Source organism: Cololabis saira, chromosome 21, assembly GCF_033807715.1.
Source record: "Cololabis saira isolate AMF1-May2022 chromosome 21, fColSai1.1, whole genome shotgun sequence".
Classification (NCBI taxonomy): domain Eukaryota; kingdom Metazoa; phylum Chordata; class Actinopteri; order Beloniformes; family Belonidae; genus Cololabis; species Cololabis saira.
The window spans coordinates 24,924,317-24,946,138 of NC_084607.1; the positions used below are offsets into that span (position 1 = coordinate 24,924,317).

At 41.0% G+C, this 21,822-nt stretch overlaps 1 protein-coding gene across 3 annotated transcripts; it reads left to right on the plus strand.

Annotated features, from left to right (window-relative positions):
• Positions 1-315: 315 nt before the first annotated feature.
• atp2a1 (ATPase sarcoplasmic/endoplasmic reticulum Ca2+ transporting 1) lies at positions 316-21,796 on the plus strand. Of its 3 annotated transcripts, XM_061712350.1 has the most exons (26): positions 361-513; positions 612-748; positions 1,527-1,544; positions 2,023-2,105; positions 4,577-4,681; positions 5,787-5,925; positions 7,818-7,898; positions 8,002-8,087; positions 9,434-9,589; positions 10,589-10,730; positions 11,884-12,050; positions 12,145-12,233; positions 12,312-12,414; positions 12,503-12,634; positions 13,470-13,595; positions 14,611-14,829; positions 14,916-15,027; positions 15,110-15,333; positions 15,467-15,687; positions 16,482-16,684; positions 17,400-17,485; positions 17,625-17,758; positions 18,909-19,026; positions 19,202-19,319; positions 20,051-20,086; positions 21,491-21,796. In XM_061712350.1, the coding sequence occupies exons 2-25, from the start codon at positions 631-633 to the stop codon at positions 20,053-20,055; spliced, it is 2,985 nt and encodes a 994-aa protein (XP_061568334.1). In that variant the 5' UTR covers positions 361-513; positions 612-630; the 3' UTR covers positions 20,056-20,086; positions 21,491-21,796. The 3 variants fall into 3 exon arrangements, with proteins under 3 accessions (XP_061568333.1, XP_061568334.1, XP_061568332.1); XM_061712349.1 differs by lacking the exon at positions 20,051-20,086 and having other exon boundaries at positions 316-466; XM_061712348.1 differs by lacking the exon at positions 20,051-20,086 and having other exon boundaries at positions 362-513.
• Positions 21,797-21,822: the final 26 nt, after the last annotated feature.

The window sequence follows — 21,822 nt, forward strand, 5'->3', positions numbered from 1 at the left end:
ATTATGTCTTTCCACCTCTTGAAAGTGTAAAAATGTTCCTATCTTTTGAAAACCTTCATTCCTGACCTGAGTGTGTGTGTGTCTGCAGATATGTGCCCTCAGACGTCCCCATCCCTGTTGGCTTCCTCTCGCTAAGGAACCCTTTCTTCTCTGTCCTGAGCACGCATGCTCTGTCAACACATCTCTGTCCAGCTTGACAGGCGGTGGACCCCTCTGCAGTTGTTGCCCTCTCCCGCCCCCCTCACCTCCCCGTCTGCCTATTCTTTACCACAGGGCCGTCCATGCCCACCTATTTGTGACGTTCCCAACCAATGAGGGGGGAGAGCATGCTGAGCAAGCACCAATGAGACCACCTTTTCATCTGTATAAAACTTTTCAGGACAGTTTGCCGGGTTGCACTTTCTGTCAGTCCAGAGCTCCGAGAGGAGAGCAACAGCCAAGAAAGTCAGCACGGTTGAACGCGGGGGTGGGTCGGCAAGTTTTTAATCCCAATCCCACACTTTGAAGAAAGTGGTGGGTGAACATGTCCTCCTTTGTTTGACTCTCAGTGTCAGGGCCAGCTGAGCCTCTCAGACTGATGTGTTCTCTTTCTTTATCACTTTCTCCTGAAGCCTCGCCGTTTCAGCGAGGATGGAGAACGCACACAGTAAGGAGTCGCCCGAGGTCCTGTCCTACTTCGGAGTCACCGAAGAGACCGGCCTGCCACCTGAGCAGGTGAAGAGGAACCTGGACAAGTACGGCTACAATGGTGAGGAGAACAAGTGATGGATGCATGGATGCATGGATGGATGGATGGATGGATGGATGGATGGATGGATGGATGGATGGATGGATGGATGGATGGATGGATGGATGGATGGATGGATGGATGGATGGATGGATGGATGGATGGATGGATGGATGGATGGATGGATGGAGCATTGGAGAGTGGAAAGAATGGGAAGTAAAGTTTTCTGTATTTGATTGAGCTTTGAAAAAAGATGGGACTGAGCAGAAACAGGTTGAACAAGTGTCAGAATCAGACACCAAGTGAGGGAGAAAGAGGATGAAGATGGAGAAGTAGTAGGATTCAAGACAGGCAGATGAACCTCCTCTGTGTGTGACAAAAGGGGGAGTAATGTTCATGGAGCAGGTGAATCAGTGGTTTTAATTGAGTAAAATCCATTTGCTTATTGATTGTTACCTGTCATTTGTGCATTTGAGCTTCTAAGATCCCGATATAGAAACTGTGCACGGAGAGAGGCTGTAAAATCTCCTGTCAACGCCACTCTAAGTCAAAAACAGAGTAAATATGACTCCATGATGACACAGATAGAGAAACATCTGCTAAACATGACAAAGACTGGTGTAATTGCTGTGAACTGCTGGGACTGAGCATCCCTGCTAGCCACACTCTTTAAACATGGACATCTCTACAAACCAGGGCTTCCTATTGTCCCGCTGTTGCATTAAGTCCTGCCAAACCTGAAACTGTAGTCAATAACAGATGCCCTTCGTGTATGTTCTCCGTCTGTCCCCACCAACAGAGCTGCCAGCAGAAGAAGGTGAGTCCAGCTTAAACCTTGCACGCTTGCTTCTCATTAGTTGGTAACCGGATGTCTTGCCAGAGTTGCATCTGTGTGATCCAGACACACCTGTTTTCTTCACTTCCTGTGTTGAAAAGTAACACGGCCATTTGTTTAACACCCCTCATTACCTTCTCGCTGTGTTCCCCTGATGTGCCACAAGCATGGAGATCCCCATTGGGCCACACAGCCAGTACAACGCTCACACCGCTCACCACAGCGGTGCTGGGAACACTGACCCTAAACCGTAATGCTTTTAAACCCAAACCCGTACCGTCGCTGTGCTTTTTAACTGAGAAGCAAAGAAACATGACGGCATGTGGTACATTTCTCCAATCTCACATGTAGAATCACGAAACCAATGCACAAAGCATCAATAAAAAGCAATATTGTGACTGCGTATAAACATACATTGTTGAATAAATGCATGTGATTTGGTGTATTTTCTTTTCATCAGGAAAGAGTATCTGGGAATTGGTGGTGGAGCAGTTTGAGGATCTGTTGGTCAGAATCTTACTGCTGGCTGCCTGCATCTCCTTTGTGAGTTCTTCTCACATTTTCCTTGATAAGATTACAGCATCTTTATCTGTACTGTTCAGTGTAACAAAAAAAGATTCCCAAATAATAATAATTTAAAAAAACCATGATCATCCTAAAACTGTTGTTTACACACATTTTGTAGTAGTGGTGCTTCTTTGTTACTCCTTTTAATTCCAGCAGCATGGAGATTAAAAGTCAAAAGTTTGGACACCTCCACCCATTCATTTTTAATGATGTCCAAACCTGTAAATGGGACTGTAATGCTAATGAAAATACAAGTTATGGAAACCAGAAAAACCAGTCTTGAACATTATGTTAAATTTTGTTTATATGAAATTATTTTTATCGTAAGTGTATAGAAAAAAAGGATTTACAAAAAGCACATTGAAGAGTGTGGTGCCGCAACCCTTAATTAAAGACCATCAACAAGAAATTCCACCATTCAGATAGTTATCATTTGTTTATATTATCATATAATATTTAGTCCAACTAAAGCCATGCAAAGTCATATCAAAGTGTGTTTTTTGTCCATTTTGAAACACTGATAAAGAAGCAAAACAGGCCAAAGTGGTTATGAGTCAAAAGACAGAGACGCCCCATTACAAAAGAGCACATTCAGGTAACAATGCAACCTTGAGTCCTCGTCTGTTACCCCTGATGAAACAAACACCCGCTCAGGATGACGAGCATCACTGGGATATCAAATTACATGCGGACCAACATTCATTTGTACATGGAGTCCCTGTCTGTGTCCCTCCTGCCGTTTTATAAGGGAAAATAACTGGCTCACATCTTCTTAATCCTCCGTCTGTGCCTTCTGGCCTCCCTGAACACCTGTCACTGTGGCATTAGAGGGCCCGGTGGCTGTGTGTGGAAAAAGAGAAGAGAAAAGCAATACAAAGACAGAAAGTGAGTGGAAATATGTGTGTGTGAGTGTAAGTCTGCAGGCACACATATGGATGGAACAAGCTTTATTTTAAGACAGTCTCAAGCTGGGACCAGAAACCGTATACTTGGACAAAGGTCAAGGATGGAAGGAACGAGGGATGGCTTGTAGCAGCAGGGGAGACAGGAGACAAGGGCAGGGGTGGCTGGGGATTGGATTGCACAATGGCATTGTTTGTTGCAGTGACAAACAGGAACGGTAGATTGAGAGTCGTATACAGTTTCTAAAAGAGAGAACACTAAATACTGCAAATACATGCTCATCCTATTCATACACGCAGGAATGTTCTAGCCCTACGACGTGCTGACAGGCTCTGGCGCTCGCTCTGGAGATCGATTGTGTCCTTGAAGGGAAAGCAGAGTGAAGCTAGACTGAATGGATGGAGCAACTGAGTCTATTTAAAAGATGTAAGATGGAAACCTGAAGGCTTCAAGAAGAAAACATGGGACTCTTTTTTCTCCAAGCTGAGGTCTTTGCTCCGCTGGTCCGCCACTAATCTGTGTCAATGTCAACATGGAGCCTTTCCGAAAACAGTCCCGCCTTAGTAACACGGGTGTCCCAGTCGGAGAGGAACGCACGTGTCCGGCTATAGGTTTGGAGAGGAGTCACGTGTACCGCAGAGGAGAGACCTCACACATACGATGACATAAGACACAAGAGCGACCGTCAACTGTCATCTGATCCCCCGACGGATCACAGCTGTCACAAATAACTGCTGGTCGTGACAAACGTCTGTTTGTGCTACTCAGCACTAAAAGATAATACGGTCACCCTGATCAACAGGTGCACGACAGACTTAAAGGAATTGGTGACAACAAGTGGGATTGAACGGGCTTAACAACAGCAGTGATGTATTGTTTTAACTGTTATTGGAAGGAAAACTCAATGTCACGGTGTGAAACCTAAATATCTTCAGAGGTGGACAGAGTACTCGACCCCAGTATTTGAGTAAGAGTACAAATACTACCGGTCAAAATTTACTCCGTTACAAGTAAAAGTAGCTCAGTCAAAATATTACTCAAGTTAGAGTAGAAAAGTACTTGCTTTTAAAGGTACTTAAGTATCCAAAAGTAAATGCTTTTAAATTTACTTTAAGTAAAAGTAAGAGTAAGAGTAAATTTCTTATTTTCCACATCAGTAAATTACTATATTTTTTCTAAATTAATTTAAGGATCTTTTAACTCTTGTTTCTGAGAATTAACTCTTTGAAACCAGCTTTAGGGAAGAAGAAAAAAGAGCAGACCTGAAAGTAACGAGTAGTTTTCAGCCTTCCTAGAAATTTACTCGAGTAAAAGTAAAAATATTTGTCTTGGAAATGTATTCAAGTAAGAGTAATAAGTACAAAAGAAATCTAATACTCAAGTAAAGTACAAATCCTCTGGATATGTACTTAAGTACAGTACTCAAGTAAATTTACTCCGTTACTGTCCACCACTGAATATCTTCCACGCTGGGAAGCATCTACAATATTCAGGCGTTGGTGCTGATGTGCACTAACTCTCTGTCTCATCTCTGTCCGTCTCAGGTGCTGGCCTTGTTCGAGGAAGGTGAAGAAACGGTCACTGCCTTTGTCGAGCCCTTCGTCATCCTCCTCATCCTCATTGCAAATGCCATCGTTGGGGTGTGGCAGGTCAGCGAGCACATGCACACGCCGGAACAATTGGAACCGCAAGGACACATACCTGCGCCTGAATGCTGTCTTTTACACACGCCTAAATAGACTCTTAAACTTAGCAACAGTCACACGCAATAAATCACACACGTTGGGTGATTGTGTCCTTTATGAAGAGCACGCACTCCTTGCAGCGGTCCGGCCAGGGGCTTAAAGTTCAAGGGAAGTCAGTGACGGCCGGGTGGGTGAGGGGGGGGGGGAGGGGGCTGTGCTGCCTCCAAGGTTTAAGCTGCTTTGTTAGGGTCCGCGCTGTGCACAGTAAAAATACAGAGGGATGATCACGTTACCAGAACGCCGAGGTGTGTGTGTGCGTATTTGAGGAGGGTTTATATCCCTGCGGCAGTCATTTGGAAACTATGCACAAGGATTCACACATGAGGGGTATGGAGGAGAGTGGAGAAAGGGAGGGCAGCTGGCATAAATTGGGCTTTACACTTTGAGGAAGCACTCTTGGAAGAAATCACAGACTAAACTGGACATCAGTATGTTTTGTATGAATTTTCAAATCTGTCTGGTGCTCAGTCCACCTCCTGGACCACAGTGCAGCTTTGTTACAAATAATTTACTCAAGGTCAAGAAAATTCCATCAAAAATCACAGGAAGAAATTGTGCTTATCAATATTTAAGATGATGGCTAACAAGAAAAAGGGAGTCATCAAACAATACAACATCTGGTATGTTTGATTCAGTGTATAAGTGGAAATATACAAAGATTTAACTAGTCAAAGCTGATGTATCTGATACAGTTTCCTGATAGGAAGAGCAGGCTCCAAGCAACAACAGCCTCCTCATCTGCATCATTTTTACCAATCATGCCAATCATATTATGGCCAATGTCTACGTGTTATAATATGTTATTTTTCCGAATCCTTCCTTTTTAATTTGTAATATATTTTTAATGTCATAGTAGTTTCTATGAATCGTAGGTTTATTCCTCCTGACTGCAGTCGATATGTGATTATTTTTTTCCCTTCCTTAATTTTAAAGGAGCAACTTGACTTCAGAGCATTTCATTGGTGGCTGAAATGAAGGAATCCTTTCTTTATGTGCATTTTTGCAACAGGAGCGCAATGCGGAGAGTGCCATCGAAGCCCTGAAGGAGTATGAGCCCGAGATGGGGAAGGTGTACAGGTCGGACAGGAAGAGTGTGCAGAGAATCAAGGCCAGGGAGATTGTTCCTGGAGATGTGGTGGAGGTTTCTGGTAAGATTCAAAAACTGCTGTTTAATGCCAAAGAAGTGACTTGATAACTTGAAACAATATCCACACACAAACTGGTTCACGAAACAAGTAAAGACAGAATGTGTAACTCTGGTGTTCAGTAAGGAAGATAAGACGCAGCCAGCATCAGGAAATATCAATGTGAAATTACTTTTCAGTATTCTGAGTACCTAAACCTAGGAGCAAACTTTAATCTTGGGGTCCAGGTATAGTAAAAAAAATAAAAAAATAAGTAAGTAGTAAGTAATAAAAAATAGTTAACTTTTGGTGCACACACAGTTTTTCTCCAAGTGTTTAAGAACTTGTAGTAAATACAGATTGCAGGGGGTTCCCAGTTTCCCACCAGTACCAGCAAAACAGTGGCAAAAGTATCAAATCTGGAAATAGTATTTAAAATGTTGTGAATGGTAGGGGGGCCTTTGATGATTTTCCATCCAATCTAAATGATTCAACATAATTCAGCAGAGCTGACACTGAACAGTGAGCGGTGCCTAAACATGCTGACCAATCAGAGCAGACCAATCCTTTTTACAGAAAACATAAATTTGTGTCAGCAAATCTTACTCTACAAATCATTTCAGGGGGGCCTTTTGTCATAAAGTTGTGATTGAGCGTCTCATCGTGCAAACCATTGAGTATGCGGGTCGTTGTGTCCCCTGAAAATCAGTGACGACCTTCTAAGGCAATCACAGAGAAAAAGAGGTGGAGAAAGAGCCGTCTATGGGAATGAAAAAAAAATCAACTGAAGCATGAATGCTCTTAATACCCCCCCACCCTCCACCCCCCAGTCCACCTGTTCTTTTCATTGCATGATCTCCCCAAGGACTCTCTCTGGTATCAGTTTACAACAACAACACTATCCATCCAGAGTGTTAAAACCAGTCAATCAATCCTGACACCCCCCACCCTCATCCTCAAATACCACCCACCCCAACCCGTCGCCACATCCTTATGTACGGCTGTTTTCACATCAGATTGTTACAAACTATTGTCCATAAGCAGTACTCGAGTTGTAAAAAAAAAATCAGGGGGGATGGTGGATTCTATCATATGGGGACAGATAATCTGTGCTGATTACAAATAATATAATATATTACAAATAATAGCAGTGACCAAAACACCTGCAGAAATACTGCAGGAATGACATAGCAGCAGTTAAATGCAGCCTTCTGTAAGCTTTAAATATCCACTGGGCTTACATCAAATACATCAAAACACTACAATAAAAAACAGTTTTCTGAACTTATCAATATACCTCTGTTCTTCACAGAATAAGTAAAATGGATCACTGCAAAAACTCTAAATCTTAACAAGAATATTTGTCTTATTTCTAGTTAAAATGTCTCATTTTAGTAAAAAAATCTCATTACACTTAAAACAAGACTCATCACTGGAAAAAACAACAATTTTCACCTGTTTCAAGTAGATTTTCACTTGAAATAAGTAGAAAAATCTGCCAGTGGAAAAAGATTTTTTTGCTTGTAAGAAGATAAATCTTGCCCCACTGGCAGATTTTTCTACTTATTTCAAGTAAAAATGTACTTGAAACAGGTGAAAATTGTCAAATAAGTTATTTTTCTGAGTGTTATTTTTCTGGTGATGACTCTAAATGTTGAAATAGCAGTAAAACCACATTCATTGAAGAAATGACATAAGGAATGGAAAGGGGGGAGGACAGTTTTTCAGGGGGGATGATTTGGACCATTTTTATTTCAGGGGGGGATGCCATCCCCCCTCATCCCCCCTCAACTCAAGTACTGTCCATAAGGCTCATAAATGAATACACCACCCCAAAAACAATATAAAGAAGCATTATGTTCAAAGGAAAATGACAATAAGAAACGACTTGTGTGCATTTCTGTGTGTGATTGTAGTTGGTGACAAGGTGCCAGCCGACATCAGGATCATCTCCATCAAATCCACAACGCTGCGTGTGGACCAGTCCATTCTTACTGGTATGTTTCTCCTCACAGACGGGAGATAAAGAGAAAGGAAAATAAAGGTGTTTTGTATCCGTCCACTACCTTCCCTGACCTCCGCCCTGCCTTTGTGCTGCAGGCGAGTCGGTCAGTGTGATCAAGCACACCGATGCCGTCCCCGACCCCCGAGCTGTCAACCAGGACAAGAAGAACATGCTGTTCTCTGTGAGTCTCATCACACCTGACAAACCCGGCGGATCAATCTGTTCTCTTATCACGTCTTTAACCGGGCATCTTGGCTCCACTTCATGACTGTTTCAGTAGCAGTGTTTGATGGGATACTTGGAGTCCTTCATAACAATGAGAGATTTTAACTGCTAATGTACAATCCAGGTGGTGTTTTTATCACCATCTTCATCATTCTGCATGTTCTCTGCAGCCCAGAGATTTTAAGCAGTTAAAAGAGCTTCTTTAATGAGGCTTTTTCATGGAGCACATTTAAATTTCCCAGCAGGAACATTTGGGGGTAAACTGTTCTGAAAGTCATTTGGAGGCTCAGGTCTTACATCACAACATTTAACAAAGCTGGTCCTTATTAGGTCTTCATGAAGTGTTTCCTCCAGAAGTGCTGCTATCTATTATCCTCAAACTTTGATTGAATTATACTGCCATAGCAACTGTTTTCAGGGTTTTTCTCTTGTGAATAATATTTCTCAGAGACTCCAAATTGTTTGGAAAAGACTCATAACCCTTCCAAGTTTGATGGGCAGGAACATTTGCCTCTCTAAGACCTTTACTGACGTCTTTCCTCACTAGCATTGTGTAAATATACACCTGAATATGATGGCTCAATAAGCAAAAAAAGAAGAAGAAGAAAGAAATCTTTTCTTCTCACTCTCAAATGATCAGTTAATCAAGTGTGTTTGATCGGCAGCTTCTGGCTGTTATCTGTCTACTTAGTTCCTATGGAAGTGGTAAAAGAGTGCATAGTTTAAAGTTTAATAAAGTTTAATAAATTGACCGATACAGGACATGTGTCCTAAACATCGGCATCAAGAATAACTTACAATAAATACAAAGGACTAAAATTTACATTCAAAACATTTCATAAAATCATTTCATAAAATCACACACAGATTAATTGATTCCATTTTGCATCACCTATCAGCTCTAAAATCATACAAAAAGTCTTTGTTTGACCAAAACCTATCCAGTCTGTTCTTGAAAGAGTTCACAGACTGGGCCTGCACGACTTCCTCTGGAAGTTCATTCCATTCTTTGACCGCGCGCAGTGTGAAAAAGTTGCATAGTTTTTGTTGAATAAATAATTAGTGTTTAGTATGTATTTTTCCTCATCTGAGGTTGTATTTATTTAATTCCAAGATGTGGTAACCAGGAACCTTTTCATCATGTCCTGACACATAAAACAATAAGAAGATTTTTTTTACATGATTCTGAATCCTCAACCACCAGTGGGAATACAATTAGCCCACTGGGCATCATAAATGAAACCCTTAGGTAACTGTTAAGGTCTTCCAGCTGCCTCTTTCTGACTTGAAACTCGTCATCAGGGCACCAACATCGCCTCTGGTAGAGCCACTGGCATCGCTGTTGCAACCGGTGTGTCCACTGAGATTGGAAAGATTCGTGACCAGATGGCAGCGACCGAGCAGGAAAAGACCCCTCTACAGCAAAAACTTGATGAGTTTGGGGAGCAGCTATCCAAGGTGGGTGAGACAAATTGGCATGAAGCCTCTCTGAAGCTTCCACTCTGTTGCAAAAGCACTTTCTAGAGGGATAAAAACAGCTTGCAACAGAATGTAAGCAGGGACCTGCGAGGTCTCAGCAATATCTGAGACAGAATCAGGACGTCCCAGACTATTTTAAACTCAGAATCCAAAATAATTGCATCATGTGCAAACAGTCTGTATTTATTGTTACCTACCAATGTGCATCTCCATGTTATTATAGAAGGCATACCAAGTTGTTTTGTTGAACCTCTATACATAGACCAATACTTTTGCTTTTTGCATACATAAAAGGCCACACAATGTGCACACAATGTTTACCCATAATGCTGGCAAACTAGCCAGCTCCTTTGCTGCCTCGCTGACAATGAACACATAAGTCATCTTTAATTTTTTTCTGAGCTTGTTGAATGCCTTGACCCTATTTGACCTGGAATATGATGGCATTTTGCGACCCCCATATGTTTTTATAGGCCTTTGCAAGAAAACATTGGTGCCAGTTTTGTTTCCTTTTATCATAAATATTTAAAAAGACGACATGTGCTTTCTTTATCCCCCCCGATTTTTTATGCATTTCAATGTTACCAGACTCCACATCGAAGAGAGTTGTTCCCTCTGACCAAGGACACTGCCCCGATGTAGACTCTTAATTTCTTATACATCTTCATCCTCAATACTGCTTCATCGCTAGTTTGGGAAACCTGCAACACAAAATGAACAGCTGTATTTCAGTATTACAGACAGAAGGTGACCAGAGCTCATAGAGCAATGCACAGTGTGAGAAAAATATTGTGGACTAAAATTCATCAAACATGCTCAAGAAGCCACAAATGACCAAGATTATACCCATAGACCTGGAAATGAGCCACATATAAGCTTTTTAAAAAACGAATATTGTTTACTCAGGATGAGAAATCAGCATACAAAACAAAACAATCACTAACATGTTGCGTGTCCCCGTGACGGCCTCTCCTCCAGGTCATCTCCCTCATTTGCGTGGCCGTGTGGATCATCAACATTGGCCATTTCAATGACCCCGTCCATGGGGGGTCCTGGATCCGAGGTGCCATCTACTATTTCAAGATTGCTGTGGCTTTGGCTGTGGCTGCCATCCCCGAAGGTAAACCCCAGGGATGACTTAGGTTGTCACACAAAATACTCACTGTGTTGTTCATCTACTTGAGGCGGCTTCCAGTCGATTATTAATTGTATCCGCCAGGTTAAACTCTTTTATGTCCAATTTTCTTTTTCTTTTTGGTGAATACATAAATGTTCTCTTATCAGAGATTTCAGAGATATTTTCTCAGTAAGTCAGTTGAATTTAAAAGGCTAAACTGCCCATTGAAGGCCTTTTTTGGGAAACTGAATTCAGTGCTCTGTAACGTTGAAGAATCTGCATTAGCTGAGTTTCTTATACAGGACTGTCTCAGAAAATTAGAATATTGTGATTTTCTGTAATGCAATTACAAAAACAAAAATGTCATACATTCTGGATTCAATACAAATCAACTGAAATATTGCAAGCCTTTTATCATTTTAATATTGCTGATCATGGCTTACAGCTTAAGAAAACTCAAATAGCCTATCTAAAAAAATTTGAATATTCTGGGAATCTGAATCTTAAACTGTAAGCCATAATCAGCAATATTAAAATAATAAAAGGCTTGCAATATTTCAGTTGATTTGTAATGAATCCTGAATGTATGACATTTTTGTTTTTTTAATTGCATTACAGAAAATGAAGAACTTTATCACAATATTCTAATTTTCTGAGACAGTCCTGTATTTCAAATGCAACTAATTGAATTTTCTGGGACAAAGCACTTTTGACTACGGCTCACACCTCTACCTGTCACACAGCCATCAGCTTTGAACCATGTGAGCACTCAGCACAAGATTGTAAACTGACATTGCCAAAAGCATAAGATCACCTGCAAAACAGGGATCCCCACTAAAGCCAGTAAACTGGACGTTATCCAGAGCATCTGGACTCTCCACCGCTGTCAAAACTGCAGCATGAATCTCATACCAGGTGCAGGGGGACTGAATGTCTGGCAACAGCCGTCCCACAGGGATAGTTTCTTTCTTTACCTATGAAGACAATAGTTTGGGCGCCCTGCAGGTGCTGCGGAGAGAGAAGTGGGAGGATCATCACCAGGGTTAGGCTGGGGAAAAAAAGAAGGATTAATAATGTATTTCCATCGCTTGATCTGTCCTCTGTGTTTGAAAGAGAACTGCTGGTGTATTTTGTGCCATCCCCCTGTTCATCATAGGTCTTCCCGCTGTCATCACCACCTGCCTGGCGCTGGGGACCCGTCGTATGGCCAAGAAGAACGCCATCGTCAGAAGTCTGCCGTCCGTGGAAACCTTGGGCTGCACCTCCGTCATCTGCTCCGACAAGACGGGCACCCTCACCACCAACCAGATGTGTGTGACCAAGGTGGGGCTCATGTGTGCATTTTCATCCAAATCTTGGTAAATGGAAGGGAAACCAGATCCGCTGACCTTTTTTTGCCTGTTATGTTTCTATGCAGATGTTCATCATTGATAAAGTTGATGGCGACAGTGTTTCCCTGGGTCAGTTTGACATTTCAGGCTCCAAGTACACACCTGAAGGAGAAGTGTAAGTAACATATGGATATAAAAAACAGTCACCAAGCCCAGTTCACACAACTGAATTAAACAAAAATGTCTCCACCAGGACTAGGAATAATGGGTCTGTGAAGTGCGGACAGTACGATGGGTTAGTTGAGCTGGCAACCATCTGCGCCCTCTGCAATGACTCATCTTTAGACTACAACGAGGTGTGCAGAGCTTTCATTACTTGTCCGCTTGCTACTGATTGCTTTGAGTCTAACAGAAAGGGGCACTCTCTTTCTCTCTGTGGTGCAGGCCAAGGGCATTTATGAGAAAGTGGGCGAGGCCACGGAGACAGCCCTGTCCTGTTTGGTGGAGAAGATGAACGTGTTCAACACTGAAGTGCGTGGTCTGTCCAAGGTGGAGCGGGCCAACGCTTGCTGTTCAGTAAGTTCACCAGTGATTTTCTACATTTGTTTTCATAGTAAGAAGGTTAACAAATTACAAGAAATTACAAATTTGGAAAAATTAGTTCATGAGTATTAATATGAGTATTATTTACAACCAATAGGTGAGATGCATATCTTTGCTTTGTCAACAGTGAACATCACATCTCTGAAACTCTCAGATCTGAGGAGCAATGTACAGGACTGTCTCAGAAAATTAGAATATTATGATTTTCTGTAATGCAATTACAAAAAACTAATTCTGGATTCTGGATTCTGGACATTCTGGATTCATTACAAATAAACTGAAATATTGCAAGCATTTTATTATTTTAATATTGCTGATCATGGCTTACAGCTTAAGAAAACTCAAATATCCTATCTCAAAAAATTTGAATATTCTGGGAATCTTAATCTTAAACCGTAAACCATAATCAACAATATTAAAATAATAAAAGGCTTGCAATATTTCAGTTGATTTGTAATGAATCCAGAATGTATGACATTTTTGTTTTTTTAATTGCATTACAGAAAATAAAGAACTTTATCACAATATTCTAATTTTCTGAGACAGTCCTGTAACATATTTCAGCCACTTTATTGTTCTGGTTTGATTAATGTATAGGTAAATTCAGCTTTTTTTTCCAGATCAAAAAGCTCTTTTAAATGTCTTCCCAGCACCTTCTTAGCACCAAACTGCACACGGACAAAACCAGCATGTGGCTAGTGATTATGATGCAGCTTGTTGCATTAAAAAGATGGCGTTTAGCTCCATTTGTGATTATCGTATTCCAGCCCTCTCCTTCACCTTTATCTTCCCTTTCATTGTCCAACAGGTCATCAAGCAGCTGATGAAGAAGGAGTTCACCCTGGAGTTCTCCAGAGACAGGAAGTCCATGTCAGTTTACTGCGCACCTGCCAAGTCAGCCAAGTCTCCTGTGGGGAATAAAATGTTTATCAAGGTAAGCATGCAGCATAGGACATTAACATAAGACTAATTAAAAAAGAGGAAGATAAAAAAAATCAATTCCATGTAGCCCCTCGGTGCACCACTGGTCTGCCCCTAAAGCATCCAGCCCACAAGTGTTTGATTAAATTAAGTGTTGCTTGCTGTTGAAGCATTTTATATTAGCCCACGGTCCCGTGCAATCTTACACATTTGCATGTAAACATGTCTAACACCACAATCATGGAGCCGGCACCTCCTCACTTGAACAGAGAACCAAAGTAAGTTCATGTTATTGGGTCTTACACCAGGGGCTGTGCCGCCTCAGAAGTGATATAAAGCGGTTAACCAGAGTCTGTTTCGTGTATGGAAGAAAGCATTTACAAACAAGGTTACTGATGACTGATGCCTCAGATCAATTTAATCAATCCATCCATCAATTTCACCCACTTATTTCAGAAAACTTCAGAAATTGCAGAAACGTGCACATTCCCATGCAAAGGCCTTTGAGATGCGTCATCGAATTTGCCTTAGTAGGTATTGTTTTCTAACTAACGGGCCTAAGCTATCCTGATCTCGAGGCAGAAGGATTTAAAACTCTGATGCAGGGACTCAGAATGACTCTCACAGAGAATAGTTGAGAGTGTTGCTCCTTTATGAGGCTGAAGAAGGCATACCAAGTTGTTTTGTTGAACCTCTATACATAGAGACCAATACTTTTGCTTTTTGCATACATAAAAGGCCTCACAATGTGCACACAATGTTTACCCATAATGCTGGCAAACTAGTCAGCTCCTTTGCTACCTCGCTGACAATGAACACACAAGTCATCTGTAATTTTTTTCTGAGCTTGTTCAATGCCTTGACCCTATTTGACCTGGAATATGATGGCATTTTGCGACCCCCATATGTTTTTAAAGGCCTTTGCAAGAAAACATTGGTGCCAGTTTTGTTTCCTTTTATCATAAATATTTTAAAAGACGACATGTGCTTTCTGTGCAAGCAAATGATTGTGTCCGTTGTGTCCTCAGGGCGCTCCAGAAGGTGTGATTGACCGCTGCACTTATGTCCGTGTTGGCACCAACCGCGTACCACTGACTGGTCCAGTCAAAGACCACATCTTGTCGGTCATCAAGGAATGGGGCACCGGACGCGACACCCTCCGCTGCTTGGCCCTCGCCACCCGTGACTCGCCTCTGAGGAAGGAGGAGATGAACCTGGAGGACTCAAATAATTTTGTAGACTATGAGGTGGGTGAATAAGATCACTGCAGGCAGGGTTTTGCTTGGACGTGCTTTTGAGTCATTCACTTTATCTTATCTTATCTTATCTCCAGACTGACTTGACCTTCGTTGGCTGCGTTGGGATGCTTGACCCTCCTCGCAAGGAGGTCATGAGCTCCATCGAGTTGTGCAGAGCTGCCGGCATCCGTGTCATCATGATTACTGGTCAGCATCTTACCCAGGATCTCAGTGTAGAAGAACTCAAGCAAAGATAAGACAGAAATGATGGATTTTCTCTCCTTTCCAGGTGACAACAAGGGCACAGCTGTGGCTATCTGCCGCCGCATCGGCATCTTCTCTGAGGATGAGGATGTCAATGGAAAAGCCTTCACCGGTCGTGAGTTTGATGACCTTTCGCCGTATGACCAGAAAAACGCCGTCCGAAAGGGTTGCTGCTTTGCCAGAGTGGAGCCGTCACACAAATCTAAGATTGTTGAGTTCCTCCAGGGAATGGATGAGATTACTGCCATGGTGAGAAGGAAAAACACACCTGATGACAGAGCTCAAATGTTGGATTTTGGAAAAATAGGCGGGCAAATATGTTAAGCTTTCTCAGGTCGATAGATTATTCCTCTCCGTTTCTTCTTTCCTAACCTTCACCCAGACCGGTGACGGAGTGAACGATGCCCCTGCCTTGAAAAAGGCGGAGATTGGCATCGCCATGGGCTCTGGCACTGCCGTTGCCAAGTCTGCCTCTGAGATGGTCCTGGCTGACGACAACTTCTCCTCCATTGTGTCTGCCGTTGAGGAGGGCAGAGCCATCTACAACAACATGAAGCAGTTCATCCGCTACCTCATCTCCTCCAACGTAGGCGAGGTCGTCTGGTGAGTGCCCCAGCTGCAACCAGACGTGTCAAGTAACAAAGTACAAATACTTCGTTACCTTACTTAAGTAGAAATTTTGGTTATCTATACTTCACTGGAGTAATTATTTTTCAGATGACTTTTTACTTTTACTCCTTACATTTTCACGCAATTATCTGTACTTTTTACTCCTTACATTTTAAAAACAGCCTTGTTACTCTATTTCATTGCGGCCTTTAATAAAAACTATCCAGTTAAATTGCTCCATCCGGATAGAGTGAATTTGGTTGTGGTTGTTTCAGATGTTCTTGTCCAGTTTTGTTCTTACATCCGTTCCCTCAGATTCCTGCAACTAAACTTGGATGTACATTCCAATAAACATTAGGATAAATGATAACATGCCTCTGAAGTTTGACTTTGCACCATTACAATACTTATAGGCAACTAGTCATCATATCTCCTGCTCTCTGAAACACATGTTAATGCTCAATAGTACACATATATGGTTCTTTAATATATTTGCATTATACTAAGATGCATTCATTTTCAATGGCTTTTGTCCTTAATGGCTTTTTTCCCCCTTACATTACTTTTACTTTTATACTTTAAGTAGTTTTGAAACCAGTACTTTTATACTTTTACTTGAGTAAAAAACTTGAGATGATACTTCAACTTCTACAGGAGTATTTTTAAACTCTAGTATCTATACTTCTACCTGAGTAATGAATGTGAATACTTTTGACACCTCTGTCTGCAACCTACGTTAGCATTTGAGGATTAAACGTACCTTCAACTCCTAACCCTCACTCTTTCAGCATCTTCTTGACCGCTGCCTTGGGTCTACCTGAAGCTCTGATTCCCGTCCAGCTTCTCTGGGTCAACCTGGTCACTGACGGTCTGCCCGCCACGGCTCTGGGCTTCAACCCCCCCGACCTGGACATCATGGGCAGACTCCCCCGCTCCCCCAGAGAGCCCCTCATCTCCGGTTGGCTCTTCTTCAGATATCTGACCATTGGAGGTAGGTTCACACTCTTTTCATTTGTCCATATTCACTAGGAATGGGTGATATTTTACCGTTCACGATATACCGTCAAAAAAATTCCTCACGATAAGAATTTCTCATCTCGCGATAAAAACGATAAATTCCCGTTGATGTTTTTGTGTAAAGCGGAAGGAAGGAAGGAAGGAAGGAAGGAAGGAAGGAAGGAAGGAAGGAAGGAAGGAAGGAAGGAAGGAAGGAAGGAAGGAAGGAAGGAAGGAAGGAAGGAAGGAAGGAAGGAAGGAAGGAAGAAAACAAGGAAAGAAGGAAGGAAGGGAGAAAAGAGGAAGGGAAGAAGGAAGGAAGGAAATGAGCCAGAAAGAAAGAAAGAAAGAAAGAAAGAAAGAAAGAAAGAAAGAAAGAAAGAAAGAAAGAAAGAAAGAAAGAAAGAAAGAAAGAAAGAAAGAAAGAAAGAAGGATAGATTCCCGTTGATGAGGTTTTTGTGTAACAAACATGGCGGATCTGAGAGCGAGATAGATTTATAGTTGAAAAGGTGAAAAAGGAGTTGAATTGGTATTTTTTTTATCGTCATTTTTATCGTTATCAGGATAAATGCCAGAAATTATCGTGATACATTTCTTAGTCCATACTGCCCATCCCTAATATTCACCAAAACATTTAGGCTTAATAACTAATCTTAATAATGAATGAAAGATTTGAGTTCTGGGGCTAATGCAGTAACACCTCTCCCAGGTTACGTTGGTGCCGCAACAGTGGCAGCAGCAGCTTGGTGGTTCCTGTACTGTGATGAAGGCCCGATGGTCAGCTTCTACCAGCTGGTTAGTATTGAACGACACCTTTTGCAAAACCTTAGGCACAAATGGAAAAAGACTTTTCATGCACAAATACAACAGCTCTTTACAATGTCCGGGCCTCAGACTCCACAGCATTAAAACTCACGTTTCTGTCCCGTGTCAGTCTCATTTCATGCAGTGCAGCGAGGACAACGAGGACTTTGCGTCCATCCGCTGTGATGTGTTTGAGTCTTCTCCCCCTATGACCATGGCTCTGTCCGTGCTGGTCACCATCGAGATGTGCAACGCTCTCAACAGGTAGGACTACAGTGCAAACGCACAAAGCATCCTGGCTACTTTTGTCTAATGCATCATTTCTTGGTGGGTTGTACTGAAGATGAAGACTTTTAATATCTGTTTCTACTTTACACGAAAGGAACAAATAAATGTTTTTGTTTTTGGTTTTATTTGCTTTCCTGAAACTTTGCCAGACCCCTGATTAATGCAGAATTTGATTTAATTTGAATGTTTTGGTACAATTCAATATCTTTGTTAATGATTATAACTCTAAAGGAGACCCCACCATAATTAATAACGTTATAACTGCGAGAGCCATTAATGTCACAGCCCCTCACTGGTAATTTAAGAGCCTTTAGTGGATCCCGTATTCCTCTTAGTTTAGAGCAACTGGATTTAACAAAGTGTTGAAGTACTGATTGAATTAAACACCATTAAGATTATTTCATTGCAATGTTGAGCTGAACCTCACGTGTCCTTAATTTAGATTGGCATCCTCTTGCTCATCCTTTTTTTTATATATATAGTTTTAGATAAACATACCGTATTCTCTGGACTATAAGCTGCACCTGTATATAAGCCGCATCAGCTCTATTTAAAAAAAAACAATAAAAAAAGATATATGAGCTGCACCCGTATATAAGCCGCATCCGCTCTATTTAGAAAAAAAGATATGCAGGCCGCAGATATTTATGTTGTTAGATTAGATATTTACTACATGTACAGAACGTTTTTGAACTGTAAATGATGTACATGTTTGTACCTAAATAGATCCTTTCCTAACAGTGTATTTTAACACGGCAGCAACTTTGCTGATTAAAACGGGACAGAACCAAGAGAAAATAACCAGTATTTATTCATCTATTTATCTGTTTGAAATCTGCTTCTACTTCTATCTGCTAAAGAAGAAGTAGCGTATTCTTCTTTGCATTTATTTTGTCTTAGTTTTTATTCTAATTCCGGTTAGCACTCCCCCTAGCGGTGGAAGAAAAATCCACAGAAAAGCCGCACCTTTGTATAAGCTGCATGGTTCAAAACCTATGAAAAAAGTAGCGGCTTATAGTCCAGGAAATACGGTATATGCTTTTTGGGCTCACATGTTTTTGCACATTTTCAGTCAGCAATAACACACTCTGTATCTAACCCTGCACTCTCCCGGCTCTTCCCTCAGCTTGTCTGAGAACCAGTCCCTGGTGCGCATGCCCCCCTGGAGCAACTGCTGGCTTCTGTCTGCCATGACCCTCTCCATGTCCCTTCACTTCATGATCATCTACGTGGACCCCCTCCCCGTGAGTCTGGCCTCCCGAGCCTCAGGCCTCCGTCACCTCCACGCTGGACACAGCTCACCGTCTCTGCCGGCTCTGCACACTTTGATTAGAAGAGATCACTGACATTGACATAAATAAATACATAGTTTCAGGGGTTTCATAATCTGTTTTCAAATATTGCTGCTTTCACCCACAGATGATCTTCAAGCTTACACATCTGAATGTGGAGCAGTGGTTGATGGTGGCAAAACTGTCCTTCCCCGTCATTCTTTTTGATGAGCTTCTTAAGTTTGTGGCTCGCACATATCTTGAGGGTAAGCTGCAAGTGTGACCTGTTCACCATACACCTTTCTGTTTTTCTTTCTTCATAAATCAGATTTATTAATTGTGTGTAGACAAACACACAAATACTGTCAGAGCAGGATTTATAAGCTCAACCTGACAAACCTGACCCTGGAAATGTGTGCAGTCTGAAGCAAATAGTAGCGAGTATCATGATGATTAAACAATGGGTTTATTCATGATTATTCATGATTTGGCCTATACGTGAAATATTGGAAATCATATTTAATTCAACAGCATCCTCTAAATTGTATGACATTTCCTTTACCGTCATGAATTTTTAGCTAAATACCAGCCTGAATAAAACATTAATTTCTTCAACAAATTGGATGGAGATGCAGAAACCAAATACAGGTGTGGTAAACTGATTATTAGAAAAAGTAACACATTATGTAAAAAAGATGCCTTGTCAAGAAACCATGAGATTTCTCTTTCACATTTAAACCTGAACTCTATATTTTGTTCATCAAAATCAAACTAGAGTTGATACATGGAATGTTACAAACTGTTTTGTCCTCCTAATTAAACTGTAATCTACTATTCCTATTAACTTCTCTTTTTATTTTTTTATTGCTGCCACAGTTTTAATTATCTCCCACCCTTTTCCTTCCTTTCCTCCTAATCTCTTTTTACTCTGCTGACTTTGATTTAATGTTCCTCTCCTTGGATGCTCTCCTTCACCGTTCCCTTTCTGACAATCCAGTCTAAACCCGTTTTCCACCCTCCATAACAAAACAAGGTATTCCCCTGGGTCAACTTGAAGTTTCCTCTGCATCATGAACAGAGAATGAGAGAAAAGAGAAACATGCCTCTGCAAGTGAATGAATCTCAGTTCAGCCGTAGAGATCTAAAAAGTGTTCTTGTAGCTTTCATTAATGCTTGTTGATGGAAGTGAAAAAAAAACGTTAGCTTACCATAGAAGTAGTTCCACATAGGTCATGTAGTACTACTATGCATTTACTGTACCTAAAAATGTATATGTTGCACTTTACTAACAAGGTAAAGTATAATAATCCTGAATGACAATTTGCTGCATTACTTGACAACAGAAAGCCTACTAAACCAACTTGCTACTAGAATAACCCTTAAAGTTTCCCTTCTTGATGCATCACTAGGTAGGAAAGAGGTAACAAGAATTTAAGTAATGCGGATGATAATGTACTAAAAACGAGTAACTTATTCCTTAAAGCCACTCTGTGTAGCAGTACCATCTCTGTCCACATGGGGGGATACAGGTCTGCTGAGATGACAAAAGAGCAACTGACTGTTAATGACAGGGGACTGTCTGGCATGTCCTGTAATTCCACTTTGTCCCACTAGGACTGCACTAATACAGATTTTCTTGTAACTTGCTGACCCCTTGTGGTCAGTCGTGGTATTGCCACAAAGAGTGTCTTTAAAATATAAAAGCTGGCAGGGTATTTTGGAAATACAGGACTGTCTCAGAAAATTAGAATATTGTGATAAAGTCCTTTATTTTCTGTAATGCAAAAATGTCATACATTCTGGATTCATTACAAATCAACTGAAATATTGCAAGCCTTTTATTATTTTAATATTGCTGATCATAGCTTACAGCTTAAGAAAACTCAAATATCATATGTCAAAAAATTTGAATATTCTGGGAATCTTAATCTTCAACTGTAAACCATAATCAGCAATATTAAAATAATAAAAGGCTTGCAATATTTGAATCCAGAATGTATGACTTTTTTTTTTTAAATTGCATTACAGAAAATAAAGAACTTTATCACAATATTCTAATTTTCTGAAACAGTCCTGTACACAAATGTGCTCTCTCATCAAGAGTTAAATATAAAAAATTGTGAAGAGCATTCTTTCTTATTCTATGAATGCACAAGAATTATAAGTGGAGCTACTTTTTGGGTCTGAATTGTCTTCCAACTCAAGATTGCACAAGGACTTTATTATACGTCCACTGGAGGGCAATTTTGTTTCTTTTGGACATAATAGGCTCTTTAAAAATCAGCTCATGCACGACTTCACTTCACTTGAAAAACCAAATTAACTTTGTTCTTCAGAATGACTTCTTTAAACTGAATAAAATACTCACTTGGAATGCATTTAGACCCTCTGGGGCTTTTGACTTTGAAACTGACCAGCATCTGTTATGTCCACCCAGGCAAAGTTTAAATGCTAAATGCAACAAAGAGTGTCTGAAGAAAAGAGAGCACTAAGAGACAGTGGACGGAGGGAAAGGCAGAGCACTCCCAATGAACGACGCACCTGAGAAGTCTTGATCAAAACCTCAAGTGGCACGTACACCAACAGCACTGCATAAGCCATCGGAAAATGCTCCATAAAGAAAAAAAAAAAAGCTGAAAAATAAATTTTTTCTGTGTATGTACTGAAAATAATATATATTGAAGCTGTATTAAAGCTATTCCGTTTATTCTATTCTTAAAGAATAAAGATGTGTATTAAAGAATTTTTGAGTTCTAGCTTTTTCATTTC

Bases quoted from the DNA above. Each gene is read 5' to 3' on its own strand.
- atp2a1 (XM_061712349.1), top strand. From the start codon at position 631: ATGGAGAACGCACACAGTAAGGAGTCGCCCGAGGTCCTGTCCTACTTC. The intron at 4,682-5,786 runs GTCAGCGAGCAC...TTTTTGCAACAG, and splicing joins CCATCGTTGGGGTGTGGCAG to GAGCGCAATGCGGAGAGTGC. The intron at 8,088-9,433 runs GTGAGTCTCATC...ACTCGTCATCAG, and splicing joins AGAAGAACATGCTGTTCTCT to GGCACCAACATCGCCTCTGG.